This window comes from Pseudophryne corroboree, chromosome 8 (assembly GCF_028390025.1).
Source record: "Pseudophryne corroboree isolate aPseCor3 chromosome 8, aPseCor3.hap2, whole genome shotgun sequence".
Taxonomy (NCBI): Eukaryota; Metazoa; Chordata; class Amphibia; order Anura; family Myobatrachidae; genus Pseudophryne; species Pseudophryne corroboree.
In genome coordinates, this window is record NC_086451.1 from 384,000,378 (window position 1) to 384,023,195 (window position 22,818).

Below are 22,818 nucleotides of genomic sequence, written 5' to 3' on the forward strand. Positions count from 1 at the left end.
GGAGAATCACGTAAGCGCACTGTCAGCAGTGTTCATCCCAGGAGTGGACAACTGGGAAGCAGACTTCCTCAGCAGGCACGACCTCCACCCGGGAGAGTCGGGACTTCATCAAGAAGTCTTCACGCAGATTGCAAGTCGGTGGGAACTGCCACAGGTGGATATGATGGCATCCCGCCTCAACAAAAAGCTACAGAGGTATTGCGCCAGGTCATGAGACCCTCAGGCGATAGCTGTGGACGCACTGGTGACACCGTGGGTGTTCCAGTCGGTCTATTTATTTCCTCCTCTTCCTCTCATACCCAAGGTGCTGAGGATAATAAGAAAAAGAGGAGTGAGAACAATCCTCATTGTTCCAGATTGGCCACGAAGGACCTGGTATCCAGATCTGCAAGAAATGCTCACAGAGGACCCGTGGCCTCTTCCTCTAAGACAGGACCTGTTGCAACAGGGGCCCTGTCTGTTCCAAGACTTACCGCGGCTGCGTTTGACGGCATGGCGGTTGAACGCCGGATCCTAGCAGAAAAGGGCATTCCGGACGAGGTCATTCCTACGCGGATAAAGGCTAGGAAGGACGTGACAGCTAAACATTATCACCGTATATGGCGAAAATATGTTTCTTGGTGTGAGGCCAGGAATGCTCCTACAGAGGAATTCCAGCTGGGCCGTTTCCTTCACTTCCTACAGTCAGGAGTGAATTTGGGCCTAAAATTGGGTTCCATTAAGGTCCAGATTTCGGCCCTATCCATTTTCTTTCGAAAAGAGTTGGCTTCTCTACCAGAAGTTCACACGTTTGTAAGGGAGTGCTGCATATTCAGCCTCCTTTTGTGCCTCCAGTGGCACCTTGGGATCTTAACGTGGTGTTCAGTTTCCTGAAATCACACTGGTTTGAACCACTTAAAATGGTGGAGTTAAATATCTCACGTGAAAAGTGGTCATGCTATTGGCCTTGGCTTCGGCTAGGCGTGTGTCAGAATTAGCGGCTTTGTCACATAAAAGCCCCTATCTGGTTTTCCATATGGATAGAGCAGAATTGCGGACCCGTCCACAATTTCTGTCAAAAGTGGGTCATCTTTTCATATGAACCAACCTATTGTGGTGCCTGTGGCTACTCGTGACTTGGAGGATTCCGAGTTACTGGATCTGGTCAGGGCTTTGAAGGTTTATGTAGCCAGAACGGCTAGAGTCAGGAAAACGGAGTCACTGTTTCTCCTATATGCATCCAACAAGCTGGGTACTCCTGCTTCAAAGCAAACTATTGCTCGCTGGATCTGTAACACGATTCAGCAGGCTCATTCTGCGGCTGGATTGCCGCTGCCAAAATCAGTTAAAGCCCATTCCACTAGGAAGGTGGGCTCTTCTTGGGCGGCTGCCCGAGGGGTCTCGGCATTACAACTATGCCGAGCTGCTACTTGGTCAGGTTCAAACACTTTTGCAAAGTTCTACAAGTTTGATACCCTGGCTGAGGAGGACCTTGTGTTTGCTCATTCGGTGCTGCAGAGTCATCCGCACTCTCCCGCCCGTTTGGGAGCTTTGATATAATCCCCATGGTCCTTACGGAGTCCCCAGCATCCACTAGGACGTTAGAGAAAATAAGATTTTACTTACCGGTAAATCTATTTCTCGTAGTCCGTAGTGGATGCTGGGCGCCCGTCCCAAGTGCGGACTTTTTCTGCAATACTTGTATATAGTTATTGCTGCAATAAGGGCTATGTTATTGTTGCATCAGGGTTGAACTGATGCTCTGTTGTTGTTCATACTGTTGACTGGGTAAGTTTATCACAAGTTAAACGGTGTGATTGGTGTGGCTGGTATGAGTCCTTTCCTTGTACTGTCAGCTCTTCCGGGCACAGTTTCTCTAACTGAGATCTGGAGGAGGGACATAGAGGGAGGAGCCAGAGCACACGAGAATCTAAATTCTTTCTTAAAGTGCCCATGTCTCCTGCGGAGCCCGTCTATTCCCCATGGTCCTTACGGAGTACCCAGCATCCACTACGGACTACGAGAAATAGATTTACCGGTAAGTAAAATCTTATTTTTATCTCTACTTATTCGGTGTCCATGTCGACCTATGTTGACATACACACCCAAAAAAAATGAAAAACTCGCGTTGACCTGTCGATATTTCAGATGCCGGTATTTTAAATGTCTGTATTTTGACACTGTCTGTATTTTGACCATCAGTCAATAGTTGTCAGGGTTTTGACGGTCAGGATTTTGATTGTAGGTAAATCATACTAAACCATAAACAACCATATGGTGGTCACCAGCTGCTGTTATGAGTACGACCTCTTTTCAAGTTCAGCATTCTACACCTCAGTGTGTGACCAGAGCTTATTTTGGACAGCAGATATCCTATTTTGCCCACAAAGGTGCCTTGTTCTAGAAACCAGGACATAGCAGACAACTGTATATACAGCCCATGAATGTAGAGCAAAGGTCACATTTACATCAACTATACTGGTGGTCACACCATGTTATATATGTTTTCAGTTACCCATGCTTTCTATGAAGAAGCCTTAAACCTACTGTGTGTGTGTGTGTGTGTGTGTGTGTGTGTGTGTGTGTGTGTGTGTGTGTGTGTGTGTGTGTGTGTATATATATATATATATATATATATAAGGAAGAATAGGTAGGTGCCTCCCCAAAATGTAAAAGTGTGGTGTGTATTAGGCTGCATTTATGTACTGAAGACCTATGACCTGATTATCTCTCTCATTGTTAGGTGATCCTGGTAACTGGTACTCCAGTGATGAGGAGGAAGGTGGAAGTAGTATGACCTCAATACTGAAATCTTTGCGGCAACAGTCCTCTAACCGCACAGCTCAGCAAATCCCTGCCCGAGACATCAGTACGGGAAGCCATGTTGACCCACGTTTGCAGAAGAGCCCATCTAATCGCCCCACAGACCCTCGTCTCTCTCGTGACCCTCGCCTTTCCCGAAACACAGACTCCACTCCAGCTGAGACGGGTCCAAGTGACCCTAGATTGAGCCGACACCCTCCACAACCCAAACAGGATTCACCAGTTAGTAAAATGCCTGTAGACGAGGAAGAGCCCGAGAGGGTCTTGCGTGAGAAAACGGTCACTATCCCATTGGAACTGCTCCCTGGGCAGACGTTGAGAGACCCACGTACTCGGCTACAGCAGTTCAGCCATATCAAAAAGGACGTAAGTTTGAGCAAGCCCAGCTTTGCCAGGACTATTCTGTGGAGTCCTGAAGACCTTATTCCACTGCCCATTCCCAAACAGGAGTTTGTCCCTGTGCCAGCGGCATTACAGTCTATGCCAGGCCTTGATCCACGGCTTAACCGTCCAGCGCCTGTTGCTTCTCATGACCCACGTCAGCGAGCATCTGCTCCTGAAGCACCAGCACCTAATACTAGCCTGCCTGACTTTGAACTTCTGTCTAGGATTCTGAAGACTGTCAATGCTGCCTCTGTACCCGCTACTGCTGTGCCAGCACCTGTTGAGAAACCTAGTGACCCCCGAACACGTAAGCCACCTGCTGACCCCCGGCTGCAAAAATCAGCCGAACCCGTGCTTCCTGTACGACCTCCCGAACCCACTCAGCCTCTTCCCACAATACCTCCTGCTGAGAGCACACCAACTATTGCACCCTATGATCCTCGTCTACTAACTGCAGGAGGTCTGAGCAAGCCTGCTGGTCAAAGCAATGTTTTGAGCTCCATTAGTTTGTACGATCCCAGGACGGGGAGTAAGACTTCAGCTGAGTCCGCTCCTAGCGAGACATCATCTAAGGGACTGGACAGTAAAGTTGCCAGCAAAGCAAAAGAGCCACTATTTGTGCGCAAGTCTGCCCTTGACCAAGCAGATGTTGAAAAAACAAACTCAGAGACTACAACTGACCGATACAGCAGTTATAATCGGCCACGTACTAAAACTCCAGCTGCCTCAGAAAGCAGTCAGCCCGCTGTCCACAATCTCCCTGTGCCATCTGTCTACGGCTTGGTCAAGCAGGCCGCTAAGACAGGCAACGTCAGTCCCTTCGCCGGGAACAGCCCAACGCAGGACAGTGAGCAGGACGCTGGTTCCCTTAAAGATGTTTTTAAAGGATTCGACCCTACAGCGTCACCATTCTGCCAGTAATGTTCATGTATACATTGTCAGCAACAACTCAAATATGTATATATTTTTTTTATAATCTTATTCCATTCATGCTCATGTTTGTCCTTCTGTGCATAAATCCCACCTGTAGAGCCTCACCAATTTGTTTTTAATGAATAACCAGTGTCTTGTGTAGTGACTGATCCTTTCTTTTTTTGTACATTATTTTAATGCTTTCTCTATAAACATACATCTATATGTATGTGTGTGTATATACATATATTTACGGTGTATTTCAAAGAACAACACAGTTTAAAAGTTGGATTCCTAATATTGTACAATCCTTTCTCTTTGTGTTGAGTGCACGTCAGTAACAGAGCACACATTGTGTGAAGAGGCAGCTAGTTCCTAATTTACTGTACCGAAAGCTGGTCGTGTCCCCTGGTGAAAGTGAACTGCTCTGCCATCCTGCAGGGTTCCTGAGAGGCCTGGATAGGAATGGGCAGACGCATCATTGTAAATATATATATATATTTATATATATAAATATCATTTTTATACCACATTTATGTATGTGCTATATTCTACAAGGAGGAGCAAGTTCAGAAAAAAAAAAAAATATTTATAAATCGAAATTTAAAGCTTGCCACTTGAGTATTGTAAAGTTTTATTTAATAAAGACACCCCTCCATTTACCCTCCTCCCCCCTATTAAATATTCTCAAGAAACTGAGTTTTTGGTTCCCAAATCACTAGACTGGTAACTGTAAAATGAACGAGTGCTCTCTTTATGATAACCATAGTATCACTTAATGGTCTGCAGGCTAAATAATGGGCAGTTACAACGTGTGTGTAATTTAATAGCTTGAAAAAGTTAAAATGATTTTCATGATTGGTCTGTCTTGCCCCTTTCCCTTCTTGTTTTAATGAAGTGGATACAGAACAGTTCTGCAGGTTCATTCTTATGTTTCGTTTTCTTTTCTTTTCTTACATTTTGTAACCATTTGTATAAGATCAGGGTGAACAGACGGTTAAATCTGAGTGTTTTCGCTTCTTTCATCCCCAGCTCACTCATCATGTGTACAGGCTGTGCAAATATAAATCTCAAGTATTCGGGACAAAATGGTTCATGTATTAGATTATGAATTGTTCGTGTGTAAATATCCGTGAATGGCTGAACACAGAGAATAAATGGAATTTTTCATACTGATCTCGGATTGTCCATAACTTTTCATTGAATATGTGTTGACATGTTTAGCATAAATTGGGACATGTTAGTGGGCCACCAAGATGTACTATACTGAATGTGATGCTGTCATACCCATAACAGGGTATTCATTTGTGTTATAGTGGGTCCTGTAGTAAGAGTTCTTGCAACAACCCTAATTGTTAATAATAAAAAGTCCCTAGGATTACAGCCTTCTGGGATGATAGCCTGGCCTTCTAAGTAAGGTGTGCAACATTATAGTTATTAAAAACTTGTGAGGCTCATCACAGAAAGCTTGGTGAAACCCAACAAACAAGTGAAGGTTTGGACCACAACGTCACTAGTAACTATGGATGAATACACACAAATATCAATGCACATATGTCGACTAACATACCATCATAACTAAAAATGTGAAAATAAATATAAAAAATATATAAAATACTCCCATGAGCTGGTAGGGTTCAATATAGAGTCCATCTCTCTAGACAGATTTATCACGAGGTTCCTAGAAAAATGGGTTTCAAGCCTTATCGTTATCAAGGCATGGTAAAGATCTGGCCAAAGCAGATAGATATATAGCTTCAGCGACCAGAAGTGACGGTATTGTCCGTACTAGAGCTGAAAATTAGCGTTTTAATTCCATACAAAATATAAGCGTCAGCATGTCAATCGTATCTGTAGCTTGACATACTACACATTGATGATGATTTCTCGTTATATGGTATCCACTGTGTGAAGCATAAGAAAGGAGCACCCCCATCAATGAAGTAAAAGGACTGTGATCACCCATACTCGCCTGCAGTAGATTGGTCCCTCCCGTCTTGGGAGTATTCTAATTTTCTTTTTCATCCACTAGGGGTCACTGGAGTACTCTTGGGATATGGACGGTGTTAGCAAGGACAGGGCACTGAATATTCAAATTTCAGTAACTCTCCTCCCTTCCATACTCCCAGAATACCTCAGTGTTTTTTCGGTGCTCACATGGATAGGAAGCACAAGTGTGGACCTCCAGAGGGGGACATACATTTTTTACTTTTAGATATTTTTGTTTTATTTCTCTGACGTCCTAGTGGATGCTGGGAATTCCGTAAGGACCATGGGGAATAGCAGGCTCCGCAGGAGACTGGGCACTCTAAAAGAAAGATTAGGTACTATCTGGTGTGCACTGGCTCCTCCCTCTATGCCCCTCCTCCAGACCTCAGTTAGAATCTGTGCCCGGCCCGAGCTGGTTGCACACTAGGGGCTCTCCTGAGCTCCTAGAAAAGAAAGTATTTGTTAGGTTTTTTATTTTCAGTGAGATCTGCTGGCAACAGACTCACTGCTACGAGGGACTAAGGGGAGAAGAAGCGAACCTACCTGCTTGCAGCTAGCTTGGGCTTCTTAGGCTACTGGACACCATTAGCTCCAGAGGGATCGAACACAGGCCCAGCCTCGGTCGTCTGGTCCCGGAGCCGCGCCGCCGTTCCCCTTTACAGAGCCAGAAGCAAGAAGAACGTCCTGGAAATCGGCGGCTGAAGACTTCGGTCTTCATTAAGGTAGCGCACAGCACTGCAGCTGTGCGCCATTGCTTTCTATGCACACCACATACTCCGGTCACTGATGGGTGCAGGGCGCTGGGGGGGGGCGCCCTGGGCTGCAATTAGATTACCTTAACTTTGGCAAACAACACATAATATAGCCTAATAAGCTATATATGTGTAAAAATCCCCTGCCATAATACAATTATAAGAGCGGGAGAAGTCAGACGAAAAAGGGGCGGGGCTATCTCCCTCAGCACACTGGCGCCATTTTCTCTTCACAGTGCAGCTGGAAGACAGCTCCCCAGGCTCTCCCCTGCAGTTTCCAGACTCAAAGGGTTAAAAAGAGAGGGGGGGCACTAAATTTAGGCGCAAACTGTATATAAAAAGCAGCTATAGGGAAAAATCACTTTCTATTAGTATAAATCCCTGATTAAATAGCGCTGTGGTGTGTGCTGGCATGCTCTCTGTCTCCCCAAAGGACTTTGTGGGGTCCTGTCCTCAGTCAGAGCATTCCCTGTGTGTGTGCGGTGTGTCGGTACGGCTGTGTCGACTTGTTTGATGAGGAGGCTTATGTGGAGGCGGAGCAGGTGCCGATAAATGTGATGTCACCCCCTGCGGGGCCAACACCAGAGTGGGTGGATATGTGGAAGGTATTAACCAACAGTGTCAACTCCTTACATAAAAGGCTGGATGACGTAACAGCCATGGGGCAGCCGGCTTCTCAGCCCGCGCCTGCACAGGCGTCTCAAAGGCCATCAGGGGCTCAAAAACGGCCGCTACCTCAGATGGCAGACACAGATGTCGACACGGAGTCTGACTCCAGTGTCGACGAGGTTGAGACATATACACAATCCACTAGGGGCATCCATTGCATGATTTCGGCAATGAAAAATGTGTTACACATTTCTGACATTAACCCAAGTACCACTAAAAAGGGGTTTTATGTTTGGGGAGAAAAAGCAGCCAGTGTTTTGTTCCCCCATCAGATGAATTGAATGAAGTGTGTGAAGAAGCGTGGGTTTCCCCCGATAAGAAACTGGTAATTTCTAAAAAGTTACTGATGGCGTACCCTTTCCCGCCAGAGGATAGGTCACGTTGGGAGATATCCCCTAGGGTGGATAAGGCGCTCACACGTTTGTCAAAAAAGGTGGCACTACCGTCTCAGGATACGGCCACCTTGAAGGAGCCTGCTGATAGAAAGCAGGAGGCTATCCTGAAGTCTGTGTATACACACTCAGGTACTATACTGAGACCTGCAATTGCCTCAGCATGGAGGTGTAGTGCTGCTGAAGCGTGGTCTGATACCCTGTCAGATAATAGTGTTACCCTCGACAGGGATACTATTTTGCTAACCATAGAGCATATTAAAGACGTCGTCTTATATATGAGGGATGCACAGAGGGATATTTGCCGGCTGGCATCCAAAATTAATGCAATGTCCATTTCTGCCAGGAGGGTATTATGGACCCGGCAGTGGACAGGTGATGCTGATTCTAAAAGGCACATGGAGATTCTGCCTTATAAGGGTGAGGAATTGTTTGGGGATGGTCTCTCGGACCTCGTATCCACAGCAACAGCTGGGAAGTCAACATTTTTACCTCAGGTTCCCTCACAGCCTCAGAAAGCACCGTATTATCAGGTACAGTTTGTACTGGCGGCAATTCACAAGCTGTATCTTCAGCAGGTGATAATCAAGGTACCCCTCCTTCAACAGGGACGGGGTTACTATTCCACAATGTTGTGGTACCGAAACCAGACGGTTCGGTGAGACCCATTCTAAATTTATAATCCTTGAACATTTATATAAAAAAGTTCAAGTTCAAAGTGCCTCAAGGGTGTGGTACAGGACTGTCATTACCAATTCCAGACGTTGCCGTCTGGTCTGTCCACGGCACCGTGGGTATTTACCAAGGTAATGGCCGAAATGATGATGCTCCTCTGAAAGAAGGGAGTCATGATTATTCCGTACTTGGACGATCTCCTTATAAAGGCGAGGTCCAAAGAGCAGTTGCTAGTCGGCGTGGCACTATCTCAGGAAGTGCTGCATCAGCACGGCTGGATTCTGAATATCCCAAAGTCGCAGCTGATTCCTGCGACGCGTCTGCTGTTCTTGGGCATAATTCTGGACACAGAACAGAAGAAGATATTTCTCCCGGAGGAGAAGGCCCAGGAATTATCATCTCTGGTCAGGGTTCTCCTGAAACCAAAGCAGGTGTTGGTGCATCACTGCACGCGAGTCCTGGGAAAGATGGTAGCTTCTTACGAAGCAAGTCCCTTCGGCAGATTCCATGCAAGGATCTTCCAGTGGAATCTGTTGGACTAGTGGTCCGGATCGCATCTCCAGATGCATCGGTTAATCACCCTGTCCCCGAGGGCCAGGGTGTCTCTGCTGTGGTGGCTGCAGAGTGCTCATCTGCTCGAAGGCCGCAGATTCGGCATACAGGACTGGGTCCTGGTGACCACGGATGCAAACCTCCGAGGTTGGCGGGCAGTCACCCAGGGAAGAAACTTCCAAGGACAATGGTCAAGTCAGGAAACTTCCCTACACTTAAATATTCTGGAACTAAGGGACATTTACAACGCCCTGAGTCAAGCAGAACCCCTGCTTCAAAACCAACCGGTTCTGATTCAGTCAGACAACATCACAGCGGTCGCCCATGTAAACCGCCAGGGCGGCACAAGAAGCAGGGTGGCAATGGCAGAAGCCACAAGGATTCTTTGATGGCGGAGAATCACGTGATAGCACTGTCAGCCGTGTTCATTCCGGGAGTGGACAACTGGGAAGCAGATTTCCTCAGCAGGCATGACCTCCACCCGGGAGAGTGGGGACTTCATCCAGAAGTCTTCCAGCTGATTGTGAACCGTTGGGAATGGCCACAGGTGGACATGATGGCGTCCCGCTTCAACAAAAAGCTAAAAAGATATTGCGCCAGGTCAAGGGACCCTCAGGCGATAGCTGTGGACGCTCTAGTGACACCGTGGGTGTACCAGTCGGTTTATGTGTTCCCTCCTCTTCCTCTCATACCCAAGGTACTGAGAATAATGAGAAGGAGAGGAGTAAGAACTATACTCATTGTTCCGGATTGGCCAAGAAGAGCTTGGTACCCAGAACTTCAAGAAATGATCTCAGAGGACCCTTGGCCTCTGCCGCTCTGACAGGACCTGCTACTGCAGGGGCCCTGTCTGTTCCAAGACTTACCGCGGCTGCGTTTGACGGCATGGCGGTGAACACCGGATCCTAAAGGAAAAGGGCATTCCGGAGGAAGTCATTCCTACGCTGATTAAAGCTAGGAAGGATGTGACCGCAAAACATTATCACCGCATATGGTGAAAATATGTTGCTTAGTGTGAGGCCTGGAAGGCCCCAACGGAGGAATTTCAGCTGGGTCGATTTCTGCACTTCCTACAGTCAGAGGTGACTATGGGCCTCAAATTGGGTTCCATTAAGGTCCAGATTTTGGCTCTGTCGATTTTCTTCCAAAACGAACTGGCTTCACTGCCTGAAGTTCAGACTTTTGTTAAAGGAGTGCTGCATATTCAGCCCCCTTTTGTGCCTCCAGTGGCACCTTGGGATCTCAACGTGGTGTTGGATTTCCTAAAGTCGCATTGGTTGAGCCACTTAAAACCGTGGAGCAAAAATATTTCACGCGGAAAGTGGTCATGCTGTTGGCCTTGGCTTCGGCCAGGCGTGTATCAGAATTGGCGGCTTTGTCATGTAAAAGCCCTTCTCTGATTTTTCATATGGATAGGGCGGAATTGAGGACTCGTTCCCAATTTCTTCCTAAGGTGGTATCAGCGTTTCATTTGAACCAACCTATTGTGGTGCCTGCGGCTACTCGGGACTTGGAGGATTCCAAGTTGCTGGACGTAGTCAGGGCCCTGAAAATCTATGTTTCCAGGATGGCTAGAGTCAGGAAAACTGACTCGCTATTTATCCTGTATGCACCCAACAAGCTGGGTGCTCCTGCTTCAAAGCAGACTATTGCTCGCTGGATCTGTAGCACGATTCAACTTGCACATTCTGCGGCTGGACTGCCGCATCCTAAATCAGTAAAAGCCCATTCCACGAGGAAGGTGGGCTCTTCTTGGGCGGCTCCCCGAGGGGTCTCGGCTTTACAACTTTGCCGAGCTGCTACTTGGTCGGGTTCAAACACATTTGCAAAATTCTACAAGTTTGATACCCTGGCTGAGGAGGACCTTGAGTTTGCTCATTCGGTGCTGCAGAGTCATCCGCACTCTCCCGCCCGTTTGGGAGCTTTGGTATAATCCCCATGGTCCTTACGGAGTTCCCAGCATCCACTAGGACGTCAGAGAAAATAAGAATTTACTCACCGGTAATTCTATTTCTCGTAGTCCGTAGTGGATGCTGGGCGCCCATCCCAAGTGCGGATTGTCTGCAATACTTTTATATAGTTATTGCCTAACTAAAGGGTTATTGTTATGAGCCATCTTTTCGTGAGGCTCAGTTGTTATTCATTCTGTTAACTGGGTATAGTATCACGAGTTGTACGGTGCGATTGGTGTGGCTGGTATGAGTCTTACCCGGGATTCCAAATTCTTTCCTTATTGTGTCAGCTCTTCCGGGCACAGTTTCCCTAACTGAGGTCTGGAGGAGGGGCATAGAGGAAGGAGCCAGTGCACACCAGATAGTACCTAATCTTTCTTTTAGAGTGCCCAGTCTCCTGCGGAGCCCGCTATTCCCCATGATCCTTACGGAGTTCCCAGCATCCACTACGGACTACGAGAAATAGAATTACCGGTGAGTATATTCTTATTTTTTTTATACTTCTTTCTGATTACAATCCCTTTCCAGCTTACACAAAAGCTATGGGTCCGGGATTATAGAAGCTGCTGCGTGCAGCTCTTGGCGTGTCGGGCCTCACAAATGAGCCCCCTCACAGCCACAAGCAGCTCAGCTAACAACAGCTGAGGCTGCAGAAAGGACTGGACGGAACTTGTTGGAGAAGCCCCGTCAGAGTCCAGGAGCACTGGATCGCAGGTATTTATGACCGGGGCGGTCAGCTCCCGCTGCCGCCCCGCCGTGTGTGGGACTGCGCGCCGCCATATCTGTTATCACCGCCGCCCGTTACTTCCCTGCTGCCTGCCTCTTGTCACAGGCTCCCTAGCGCCCGCACTAGCCGCCGCTCCCGACCCGCCGGCCATTGTAAGAATCCGGCGCAGAGGGGAGCCAGAAAGAAGAAAAAAAAAAAGCCTGTCACAGCATCATGCCTGTTGCAGCCGCCCGCTCATACCCGCAGTACGTGAGCTCACGCTGGGGGGGGGGGGGAATTGCGGCGGCTCAGCCCTCACTCAGACCGCGGACAGCGCTCAGGGCTGCCGCGGTCTGTCCCCTCTACATGCAGCGCAGCTGAAGGGGGGGGGGGGGACAAAATGCCCACAACAGCAGTACTAGTCAGGCTGTTAAGCCAAGATATAAGTATTACATAGGTAAAATGTTGCATTGTATTGAAAGGCTGCATTATATTGTGAACTGCTGATTGATATGAGAAAGGCTGCATTATATTGTGCACTGCTGCTTGATATGAGAAAGGCTGCATTATATTGTGCACTGCTGCTTTATATGAGAAAGGCTGCTTTATATTGAGAGAGGCTGTTTTATATGTGAAAGGGACAGTTAAGGCCATGGTTTTAAGGGCACGTCTTTATAACCTAGTATGCTATGTTATCATACCTCCCAACATGACCCTCTCCAGGAGGGACAGAATGCTCTGCTCCTGGACTTCCCTAATAATGTATGATTTCCAGCACCTGTGCTGAAACACCTTTCTTATCCATTTACCTGTTCAACACAGGTGCCGGCAATCATAGAGAAAGATAAAGTCCAGAAGCAGAGCATTGTGTCCCTCCTGGAGAGGGTCATGTTGGGAGGTATGTGTTATACAATGTAAGCACATGGCTGGAAGCCATTTTAACCAATGCTTCCTGTTTCTTCTTCCAGGAAGAGGTTGTCTTACAACAATACTCCACCGGATGGCGTAGGGGTGTTGGTAGGACTTTTGGATCAAGTTTCCTATAGTCTGGCCACGTGCACTGCCTTCAGCAGTACAACATAATGAATAAGGCACCAGCAAACACAAAATGCAGTGTAACTGCAATGTCTGTCAGTGTGTGTTGTCTCGCAAAATGGGCGCTGTTCGACAACAGGTGCCCCTATGGAGTCAAAGAAAAGGATGTACCTGGTAAGTACCGAAATCCTATTTTTGCTGTGAGGTGGATTAATGCAGAAACAAGAACCGCAAAGTATTTATTGGCTATGGTTACAAAAAAAACCAAGAAATAGCCACATTTGTTTTTTTTGTTCACTTTTCTGCAATTTCATTTAAAACGAAACACGGCAAGAATTGAGGCTCGGATGAGACCGCAAAAGATACCAAAGGCTCTCAGGATAGGTCTCAGTCTTTGCACAGGTCCCAGTCTAGTTCGGGTAACAAAGTTCTCATTTGTCTTATCATTTCCCAGTTTCTGCTATATTGCATCCTGACGACTGCGCAGGATGAGCATGAGGAAGGAAATTGGACCACCAGTCAGATAGTGAGGATATTGACAGCCGGCATTGATTCTCTCATCAGGGCGGTACGTCAGTCTCTGATTTTTACGGACACTGAAGAACCGCTGACAATAAGGTGGTATTTACTAAATGACAGAGATCTTTAGTGTGTTTTCAGACTCTCTTAATGAGCGGTTAATAGAGGCATGGCAGAATCCGCATAAACGGGTTTCTATACCTCGCCGGTTTAAGTTTAGTTACCCGTTTCCACAGTCTGTGACATCTACATGGGAGAATCCGCCAATGGTGGATTCGTCTGTGTCAAAACTTACAAAAAAAATTAACCAGTACCAACTGCTACTACGCTTCAAGACCCGTCAGAGCGTAAGCTAAAACTCCATGTATACAGCAGCAGGGGTGCTACTTAGATCTACAAAAAAGAGATGAGGTGGTGGATCAAAGGCGATAACAAATTAATTAAATTAAATGAAATATAATAATAAAATATTATATGTCACATATTGGGGTGTCCTTTCCTGATTGATCACTCTTTGAAACGTCTCACAAAATCCAGATGATAAACATGAAAAAGGAAATAATACACATGTATGGGTGGTAATGCTTTAGAATAATTGTTTTAAAGTAATTGTTTAGTCCATAAGTGTCCAGAAAAGGAAAGCTTAATGTGCCGGGATACTTTTGATAGAAGATGAGGACAGTGTCTCGCCACCATTCAATTCTACTGGAAAACGTACCGAAACTCACATAAAATAAGGTAAGGACAAGTATGTAAAGGTATCTTTTGAAGATCTATCCCACGTGATGTAAGGCAATACGTAAAAGACAGATGACGTACCCCACTTACTTTGGAAGGGGGATTAATCCCACGTATCAAGGTTTCTTTTAAGGCAGGACCAGGGAAAACTTCCAAGATACTTCAAAGCAGTTTATTTGAAAGAATGTCCATAAAAACAGCAATCAGATACTTTTCTAAGTGGTTTTTCAACTCTCTGGTTAATGAAGGGCATGCAGGTCTAGATGTATTTAGACAGGGCAACTGATGTAATCCGGTTTTACACCAATGTACCGGAGAGAGATTAGACATTTTGTTACTTTTCAAGGGATACTTTTTGGTGTCATATCGAGCATGACAGCATTGGTGTAAAACCGGATTACATCAGTTGCCCTGTCTAAATACATCTAGACCTGCATGCCCTTCATTAACCAGAGAGTTGAAAAACCACTTAGAAAAGTATCTGATTGCTGTTTTTATGGACATTCTTTCAAATAAACTGCTTTGAAGTATCTTGGAAGTTTTCCCTGGTCCTGGCTTAAAAGAAACCTTGATACGTGGGATTAATCCCCCTTCCAAAGTAAGTGGGGTACGTCATCTGTCTTTTACGTATTGCCTTACATCACGTGGGATAGATCTTCAAAAGATACCTTTACATACTTGTCCTTACCTTATTTTATGTGAGTTTCGGTACGTTTTCCAGTAGAATTGAATGGTGGCGAGACACTGTCCTCATCTTCTATCAAAAGTATCCCGGCACATTAAGCTTTCCTTTTCTGGACACTTATGGACTAAACAATTACTTTAAAACAATTATTCTAAAGCATTACCACCCATACATGTGTATTATTTCCTTTTTCATGTTTATCATCTGGATTTTGTGAGACGTTTCAAAGAGTGATCAATCAGGAAAGGACACCCCAATATGTGACGTATAATATTTTATTATTATATTTCATTTAATTTAATTAATTTGTTATCGCCTTTGATCCACCACCTCATCTCTTTTTTGTATAATATTGTAGAGATGAGCGGGCTCGGTTCCTCGGAATCCGAACCCGCCCGAACTTCATGTTTTTTTTCACGGGTCCGAGCGACTCGGATCTTCCCGCCTTGCTCGGTTAACCCGAGCGCGCCCGAACGTCATCATGACGCTGTCGGATTCTCGCGAGACTCGGATTCTATATAAGGAGCCGCGCGTCGCCGCCATTTTCACACGTGCATTGAGATTGATAGGGAGAGGACGTGGCTGGCGTCCTCTCCATTTAGATTAGAAGAGAGAGAGTGAGATTGATTTGAGACAGAGACACTTGATTTACTGGAGCTTAGGAGTACTGTAGAGAGTGCAGAGTTTAGTAGTGACTGACCACAGTGACCACCAGACAGTGCAGTTTTATTTAATATAATCCGTTCTCTGCCTGAAAAAAACGATACACAGTGACTCAGTCACATACCATATCTGTGTGCACTGCTCAGCCCAGTGTGCTGCATCATCTATGTATATATCTGACTGTGCTCACACAGCTTATAATTGTGGGGGAGACTGGGGAGCAGTGCCAGTTATAGGTTATAGCAGGAGCCAGGAGTACATATTATTAAAATTAAACAGTGCACACTTTTGCTGCAGGAGTGCCACTGCCAGTGTGACTGACCAGTGACCTGACCACACTGACCACCAGTATAGTTAGTAGTATACTATATTGTGATTGCCTGAAAAAGTTAAACACTCGTCGTGTGACTTGTGTGGTGTTTTTTTTTTTATTCTATAAAAAACTCATTCTGCTGACAGACAGTGTCCAGCAGGTCCGTCATTATATAATATATACCTGTCCGGCTGCAGTAGTGATATATATATATTTTTTATATCATTATTTATCATCCAGTCGCAGCAGACACAGTACGGTAGTTCACGGCTGTAGCTACCTCTGTGTCGGCACTCGGCAGTCCATCCATAATTGTATACCACCTACCCGTGGTTTTTTTTTCTTTCTTCTTTATACATACATACTACATCTCTTTATCAACCAGTCTATATTAGCAGCAGACACAGTACAGTAGTCCACGGCTGTAGCTACCTCTGTGTCGGCACTCGGCAGTCCATCCATAATTGTATACCACCTACCCGTGGTTTTTTTTTCTTTCTTCTTTATACATACATACTACATCTCTTTATCAACCAGTCTATATTAGCAGCAGACACAGTACAGTAGTCCACGGCTGTAGCTACCTCTGTGTCGGCACTCTGCAGTCCATCCATAATTGTATACCACCTACCCGTGGTTTTTTTTTCTTTCTTCTTTATACATACATACTACATCTCATTATCATCCAGTCTATATTAGCAGCAGACACAGTACAGTACAATAGTCCACGGCTGTAGCTACCTCTGTGTCGGCACTCGGCAGTCCATCCATAATTGTATACTAGTATCCATCCATCTCCATTGTTTACCTGAGGTGCCTTTTAGTTGTGCCTATTAAAATATGGAGAACAAAAATGTTGAGGTTCCAAAATTAGGGAAAGATCAAGATCCACTTCCACCTCGTGCTGAAGCTGCTGCCACTAGTCATGGCCGAGACGATGAAATGCCAGCAACGTCGTCTGCCAAGGCCGATGCCCAATGTCATAGTACAGAGCATGTCAAATCCAAAACACCAAATATCAGTAAAAAAAGGACTCCAAAACCTAAAATAAAATTGTCGGAGGAGAAGCGTAAACTTGCCAATATGCCATTTACCACACGGAGTGGCAAGGAACGGCTGAGGCCCTGGCCTATGTTCATGGCTAGTGGTTCAGCTTCACATGAGGATGGAAGCACTCAGCCTCTCGCTAGAAAACTGAAAAGACTCAAGCTGGCAAAAGCACCGCAAAGAACTGTGCGTTCTTCGAAATCCCAAATCCACAAGGAGAGTCCAATTGTGTCGGTTGCGATGCCTGACCTTCCCAACACTGGACGTGAAGAGCATGCGCCTTCCACCATTTGCACGCCCCCTGCAAGTGCTGGAAGGAGCACCCGCAGTCCAGTTCCTGATAGTCAGATTGAAGATGTCAGTGTTGAAGTACACCAGGATGAGGAGGATATGGGTGTTGCTGGCGCTGGGGAGGAAATTGACCAGGAGGATTCTGATGGTGAGGTGGTTTGTTTAAGTCAGGCACCCGGGGAGACACCTGTTGTCCGTGGGAGGAATATGGCCGTTGACATGCCTGGTGAAAATACCAAAAAAATCAGCTCTTCGGTGTGGAAGTATTTCACCAGAAATGCGGACAACATTTGTCAAGCCGTGTGTTCCCTTTGTCAAGCTGTAATAAGTAGGGGTAAGGACGTTAACCACCTCAGAACATCCTCCCTTATACGTCACCTGCAGCGCATTCATAATAAGTCAGTGACAAGTTCAAAAACTTTGGGCGACAGCGGAAGCAGTCCACTGACCAGTAAATCCCTTCCTCTTGTAACCAAGCTCACGCAAACCACCCCACCAACTCCCTCAGTGTCAATTTCCTCCTTCCCCAGGAATGCCAATAGTCCTGCAGGCCATGTCACTGGCAATTCTGACGAGTCCTCTCCTGCCTGGGATTCCTCCGATGCATCCTTGCGTGTAACGCCTACTGCTGCTGGCGCTGCTGTTGTTGCTGCTGGGAGTCGATGGTCATCCCAGAGGGGAAGTCGTAAGCCCACTTGTACTACTTCCAGTAAGCAATTGACTGTCCAACAGTCCTTTGCGAGGAAGATGAAATATCACAGCAGTCATCCTGCTGCAAAGCGGATAACTGAGGCCTTGACAACTATGTTGGTGTTAGACGTGCGTCCGGTATCCGCCGTTAGTTCACAGGGAACTAGACAATTTATTGAGGCAGTGTGCCCCCGTTACCAAATACCATCTAGGTTCCACTTCTGTAGGCAGGCGATACCGAGAATGTACACGGACGTCAGAAAAAGACTCACCAGTGTCCTAAAAAATGCAGTTGTACCCAATGTCCACTTAACCACGGACATGTGGACAAGTGGAGCAGGGCAGGGTCAGGACTATATGACTGTGACAGCCCACTGGGTAGATGTATGGACTCCCGCCGCAAGAACAGCAGCGGCGGCACCAGTAGCAGCATCTCGCAAACGCCAACTCTTTCCTAGGCAGGCTACGCTTTGTATCACCGCTTTCCAGAATACGCACACAGCTAAAAACCTCTTACGGCAACTGAGGAAGATCATCGCAGAATGGCTTACCCCAATTGGACTCTCCTGTGGATTTGTGGCATCGGACAACGCCAGCAATATTGTGTGTGCATTAAATATGGGCAAATTCCAGCACGTCCCATGTTTTGCACATACCTTGAATTTGGTGGTGCAGAATTTTTAAAAAAACGACAGGGGCGTGCAAGAGATGCTGTCGGTGGCCAGAAGAATTGCGGGACACTTTCGGCGTACAGGCACCACGTACAGAAGACTGGAGCACCACCAAAAACTACTGAACCTGCCCTGCCATCATCTGAAGCAAGAAGTGGTAACGAGGTGGAATTCAACCCTCTATATGCTTCAGAGGTTGGAGGAGCAGCAAAAGGCCATTCAAGCCTATACAATTGAGCACGATATAGGAGGTGGAATGCACCTGTCTCAAGTGCAGTGGAGAATGATTTCAACGTTGTGCAAGGTTCTGATGCCCTTTGAACTTGCCACACGTGAAGTCAGTTCAGACACTGCCAGCCTGAGTCAGGTCATTCCCCTCATCAGGCTTTTGCAGAAGAAGCTGGAGACATTGAAGGAGGAGCTAACACGGAGCGATTCCGCTAGGCATGTGGGACTTGTGGATGGAGCCCTTAATTCGCTTAACAAGGATTCACGGGTGGTCAATCTGTTGAAATCAGAGCACTACATTTTGGCCACCGTGCTCGATCCTAGATTTAAAACCTACCTTGGATCTCTCTTTCCGGCAGACACAAGTCTGCTGGGGTTGAAAGACCTGCTGGTGAGAAAATTGTCAAGTCAAGCGGAACGCGACCTGTCAACATCTCCTCCTTCACATTCTCCCGCAACTGGGGGTGCGAGGAAAAGGCTCAGAATTCCGAGCCCACCCGCTGGCGGTGATACAGGGCAGTCTGGAGCGACTGCTGATGCTGACATCTGGTCCGGACTGAAGGACCTGACAACGATTACGGACATGTCGTCTACTGTCACTGCATATGATTCTCTCAACATTGAAAGAATGGTGGAGGATTATATGAGTGACCGCATCCAAGTAGGCACGTCACACAGTCCGTACTTATACTGGCAGGAAAAAGAGGCAATTTGGAGGCCCTTGCACAAACTGGCTTTATTCTACCTAAGTTGCCCTCCCACAAGTGTGTACTCCGAAAGAGTGTTTAGTGCCGCCGCTCACCTTGTCAGCAATCGGCGTACGAGGTTACATCCAGAAAATGTGGAGAAGATGATGTTCATTAAAATGAATTATAATCAATTCCTCCGCGGAGACATTGACCAGCAGCAATTGCCTCCACAAAGTACACAGGGAGCTGAGATGGTGGATTCCAGTGGGGACGAATTGATAATCTGTGAGGAGGGGGATGTACACGGTGATATATCGGAGGATGATGATGAGGTGGACATCTTGCCTCTGTAGAGCCAGTTTGTGCAAGGAGAGATTAATTGCTTCTTTTTTGGGGGGGGTCCAAACCAACCCGTCATATCAGTCACAGTCGTGTGGCAGACCCTGTCACTGAAATGATGGGTTGGTTAAAGTGTGCATGTCCTGTTTATACAACATAAGGGTGGGTGGGAGGGCCCAAGGACAATTCCATCTTGCACCTCTTTTTTCTTTTATTTTTCTTTGCGTCATGTGCTGTTTGGGGAGGGTTTTTTGGAAGGGCCATCCTGCGTGACACTGCAGTGCCACTCCTAGATGGGCCCGGTGTTTGTGTCGGCCACTAGGGTCGCTTATCTTACTCACACAGTCAGCTACCTCATTGCGCCTCTTTTTTTCTTTGCGTCATGTGCTGTTTGGGGAGGGTTTTTTGGAAGGGACATCCTGCGTGACACTGCAGTGCCACTCCTAGATGGGCCCGGTGTTTGTGTCGGCCACTAGGGTCGCTTATCTTACTCACACAGCTACCTCATTGCGCCTCTTTTTTTCTTTGCGTCATGTGCTGTTTGGGGAGGGTTTTTTGGAAGGGCCATCCTGCGTGACACTGCAGTGCCACTCCTAGATGGGCCCGGTGTTTGTGTCGGCCACTAGGGTCGCTTATCTTACTCACACAGTCAGCTACCTCATTGCGCCTCTTTTTTTCTTTGCGTCATGTGCTGTTTGGGGAGGGTTTTTTGGAAGGGCCATCCTGCGTGACACTGCAGTGCCACTCCTAGATGGGCCCGGTGTTTGTGTCGGCCACTAGGGTCGCTTATCTTACTCACACAGTCAGCTACCTCATTGCGCCTCTTTTTTTCTTTGCGTCATGTGCTGTTTGGGGAGGGTTTTTTGGAAGGGACATCCTGCGTGACACTGCAGTGCCACTCCTAGATGGGCCCGGTGTTTGTGTCGGCCACTAGGGTCGCTTATCTTACTCACACAGCTACCTCATTGCGCCTCTTTTTTTCTTTGCGTCATGTGCTGTTTGGGGAGGGTTTTTTGGAAGGGACATCCTGCGTGACACTGCAGTGCCACTCCTAGATGGGCCCGGTGTTTGTGTCGGCCACTAGGGTCGCTTATCTTACTCACACAGCGACCTCGGTGCAAATTTTAGGACTAAAAATAATATTGTGAGGTGTGAGGTATTCAGAATAGACTGAAAATGAGTGTAAATTATGTTTTTTGAGGTTAATAATACTTTGGGATCAAAATGACCCCCAAATTCTATGATTTAAGCTGTTTTTTAGGGTTTTTTGAAAAAAACACCCGAATCCAAAACACACCCGAATCCGACAAAAAAAATTCGGTGAGGTTTTGCCAAAACGCGGTCGAACCCAAAACACGGCCGCGGAACCGAACCCAAAACCAAAACACAAAACCCGAAAAATTTCCGGCGCTCATCTCTATAATATTGTTTAATCTGTTATTTGGACGGATTGAGGATTGAGATTGGGCTGATAACTTGTTGCGCCAGGATTTTACACTATCATTTTGTTTCATTGCTACTTAGATCTAGTTTGGTTGGAATTTGGGTACATAAGGCGGTGATTATATTGATAACATACGCCTGCAAGCCGACCACTTTATACTTCTTGCTGATCACATCGGTGAAGCTGCTGATTATTTATGTGCAGCTTCTACGGACGTCTGTCAAGTCAGTTCTCGCTTTTCAGCGTCACTAGTTTCGGCACGACGGGCTATCTGAAAGCATTACCTTCCGCTGACAGGAAGTTGTTTAATTCTAAATTAGAGACCTCAGCCTTTTCGAGGCTGTGGTACAGGAACAACCACACCTAATAGATGTGGTAAAGAACGTGGTTTACAACGCGAGGGCCACCAAGAAGCCTGGGACATGAAGTGCTCCCTGCCCATGTCTAAGTTCTGGAAATCGCAATTCAGTCTCTGCTAGATTCAGCAGTTTGTTTCCAGTCCCTGTTCACTAACAAGATCAGGGTTATTACTCCAGTTTTTGTTGGACCAAAGCCGGATAGCTCAGTCAGACCAATATTGAACTTACAGTCTCAATCAGTACGTCACTCACTACAGATTCAAACTGGAATCCCTGCGGTCTGTATTTGCATGTTTACAGCTAAAGGATTACAGTTTGGCCGCTTCGTCGGAGGTTCTTGCGTTTGCACTATGGCCAAACCATTACCAGTTTCAGACTCTACCGTTTGGCCTCTCGTCAGCAACTCGGGTAGTCACCAAACTGATGTTTGTGATGATAGCTCATCTCAGATCACTGGAAGTGATAATAGTTCCGTACTTGGACGATCTACTCATCAAAGTTCCGTCTCAACAGATGATCCTCCAACATGCGTTGCTAACGTACAATGGGTTAGTTCAGCACGGTTGGATTGTCAACTTCAGGAAATCACATTCAATTCCTAGGAATGATTCTCGATACGGTAGATCAACTAATTTACCTACCAGAACACAAAGTACAGAGTATTCGTCATCTGGTACAATTAGTGCTCAAGCACGCACAGTCTCGGTACATTTGTGCATTCCATTGTTAGGAAATATGGTGGCAGCTTTCGAATCGCTTCAGTTCGGAAGATTTCACTCACATACTTTTCGCCTGGAGGTGCTCGCACAGTGGTCGGCCTCACATCGGCAAATTCACCAGATGGTGGTGATGTCTCCACGGGCCAGAGTATCTCTACTCTGGTGGCTCAAAGTACACACGCTAACCGCAGGAAAACGGTTCGGCGTCTGCAATTTGATAATTCTAACGATGGACGCGAGTCTCAGAGGTTGGGGAGCTGTGGTTCAAAATTGTCAGCTCCAGGGTTTCTGGGCAGATCACGAAGGATTGCTGTCTCTAAATGTCCTGGAACTTCAGGTAATTTGCAATGCGCTACGACAAGCAGTGCACATCCTTCAGTCTCAGACTGTCTAAGTGCAGTCAGACAACGCGACGGCGGTCGAATACATCAACAAAGAAACGAGAAGCCGCATGGCCATGCGGGAAGTAGCTCGAATCTTCAATTGGGCCGAGCATCACCAAGTGATATTGTCGGCAGTGTTCATTCAGGGAGAGGACTACTAAGAGGCGGATTATCTAAGCAATCGGGATTTTCATCCAGGAGAATGGTCATTAAATCTAGA

General features: G+C 46.6%; 1 protein-coding gene across 1 annotated transcript in view; it reads left to right on the forward strand.

Annotated features, from left to right (window-relative positions):
* ZC3H4 (zinc finger CCCH-type containing 4) overlaps window positions 1–5,275 on the forward strand; it is a 196,456-nt gene extending 191,181 nt beyond the window's left edge. Inside the window, exon 14 of the mRNA XM_063937644.1 lies at window positions 2,723–5,275. Within this exon, the coding sequence (XP_063793714.1) occupies window positions 2,723–4,107 (1,385 nt within the window). The 3' untranslated portion in view covers window positions 4,108–5,275. The remainder of the gene's footprint in view (window positions 1–2,722) is intronic.
* The last annotated feature ends 17,543 nt before the right edge of the window (window positions 5,276–22,818 follow it).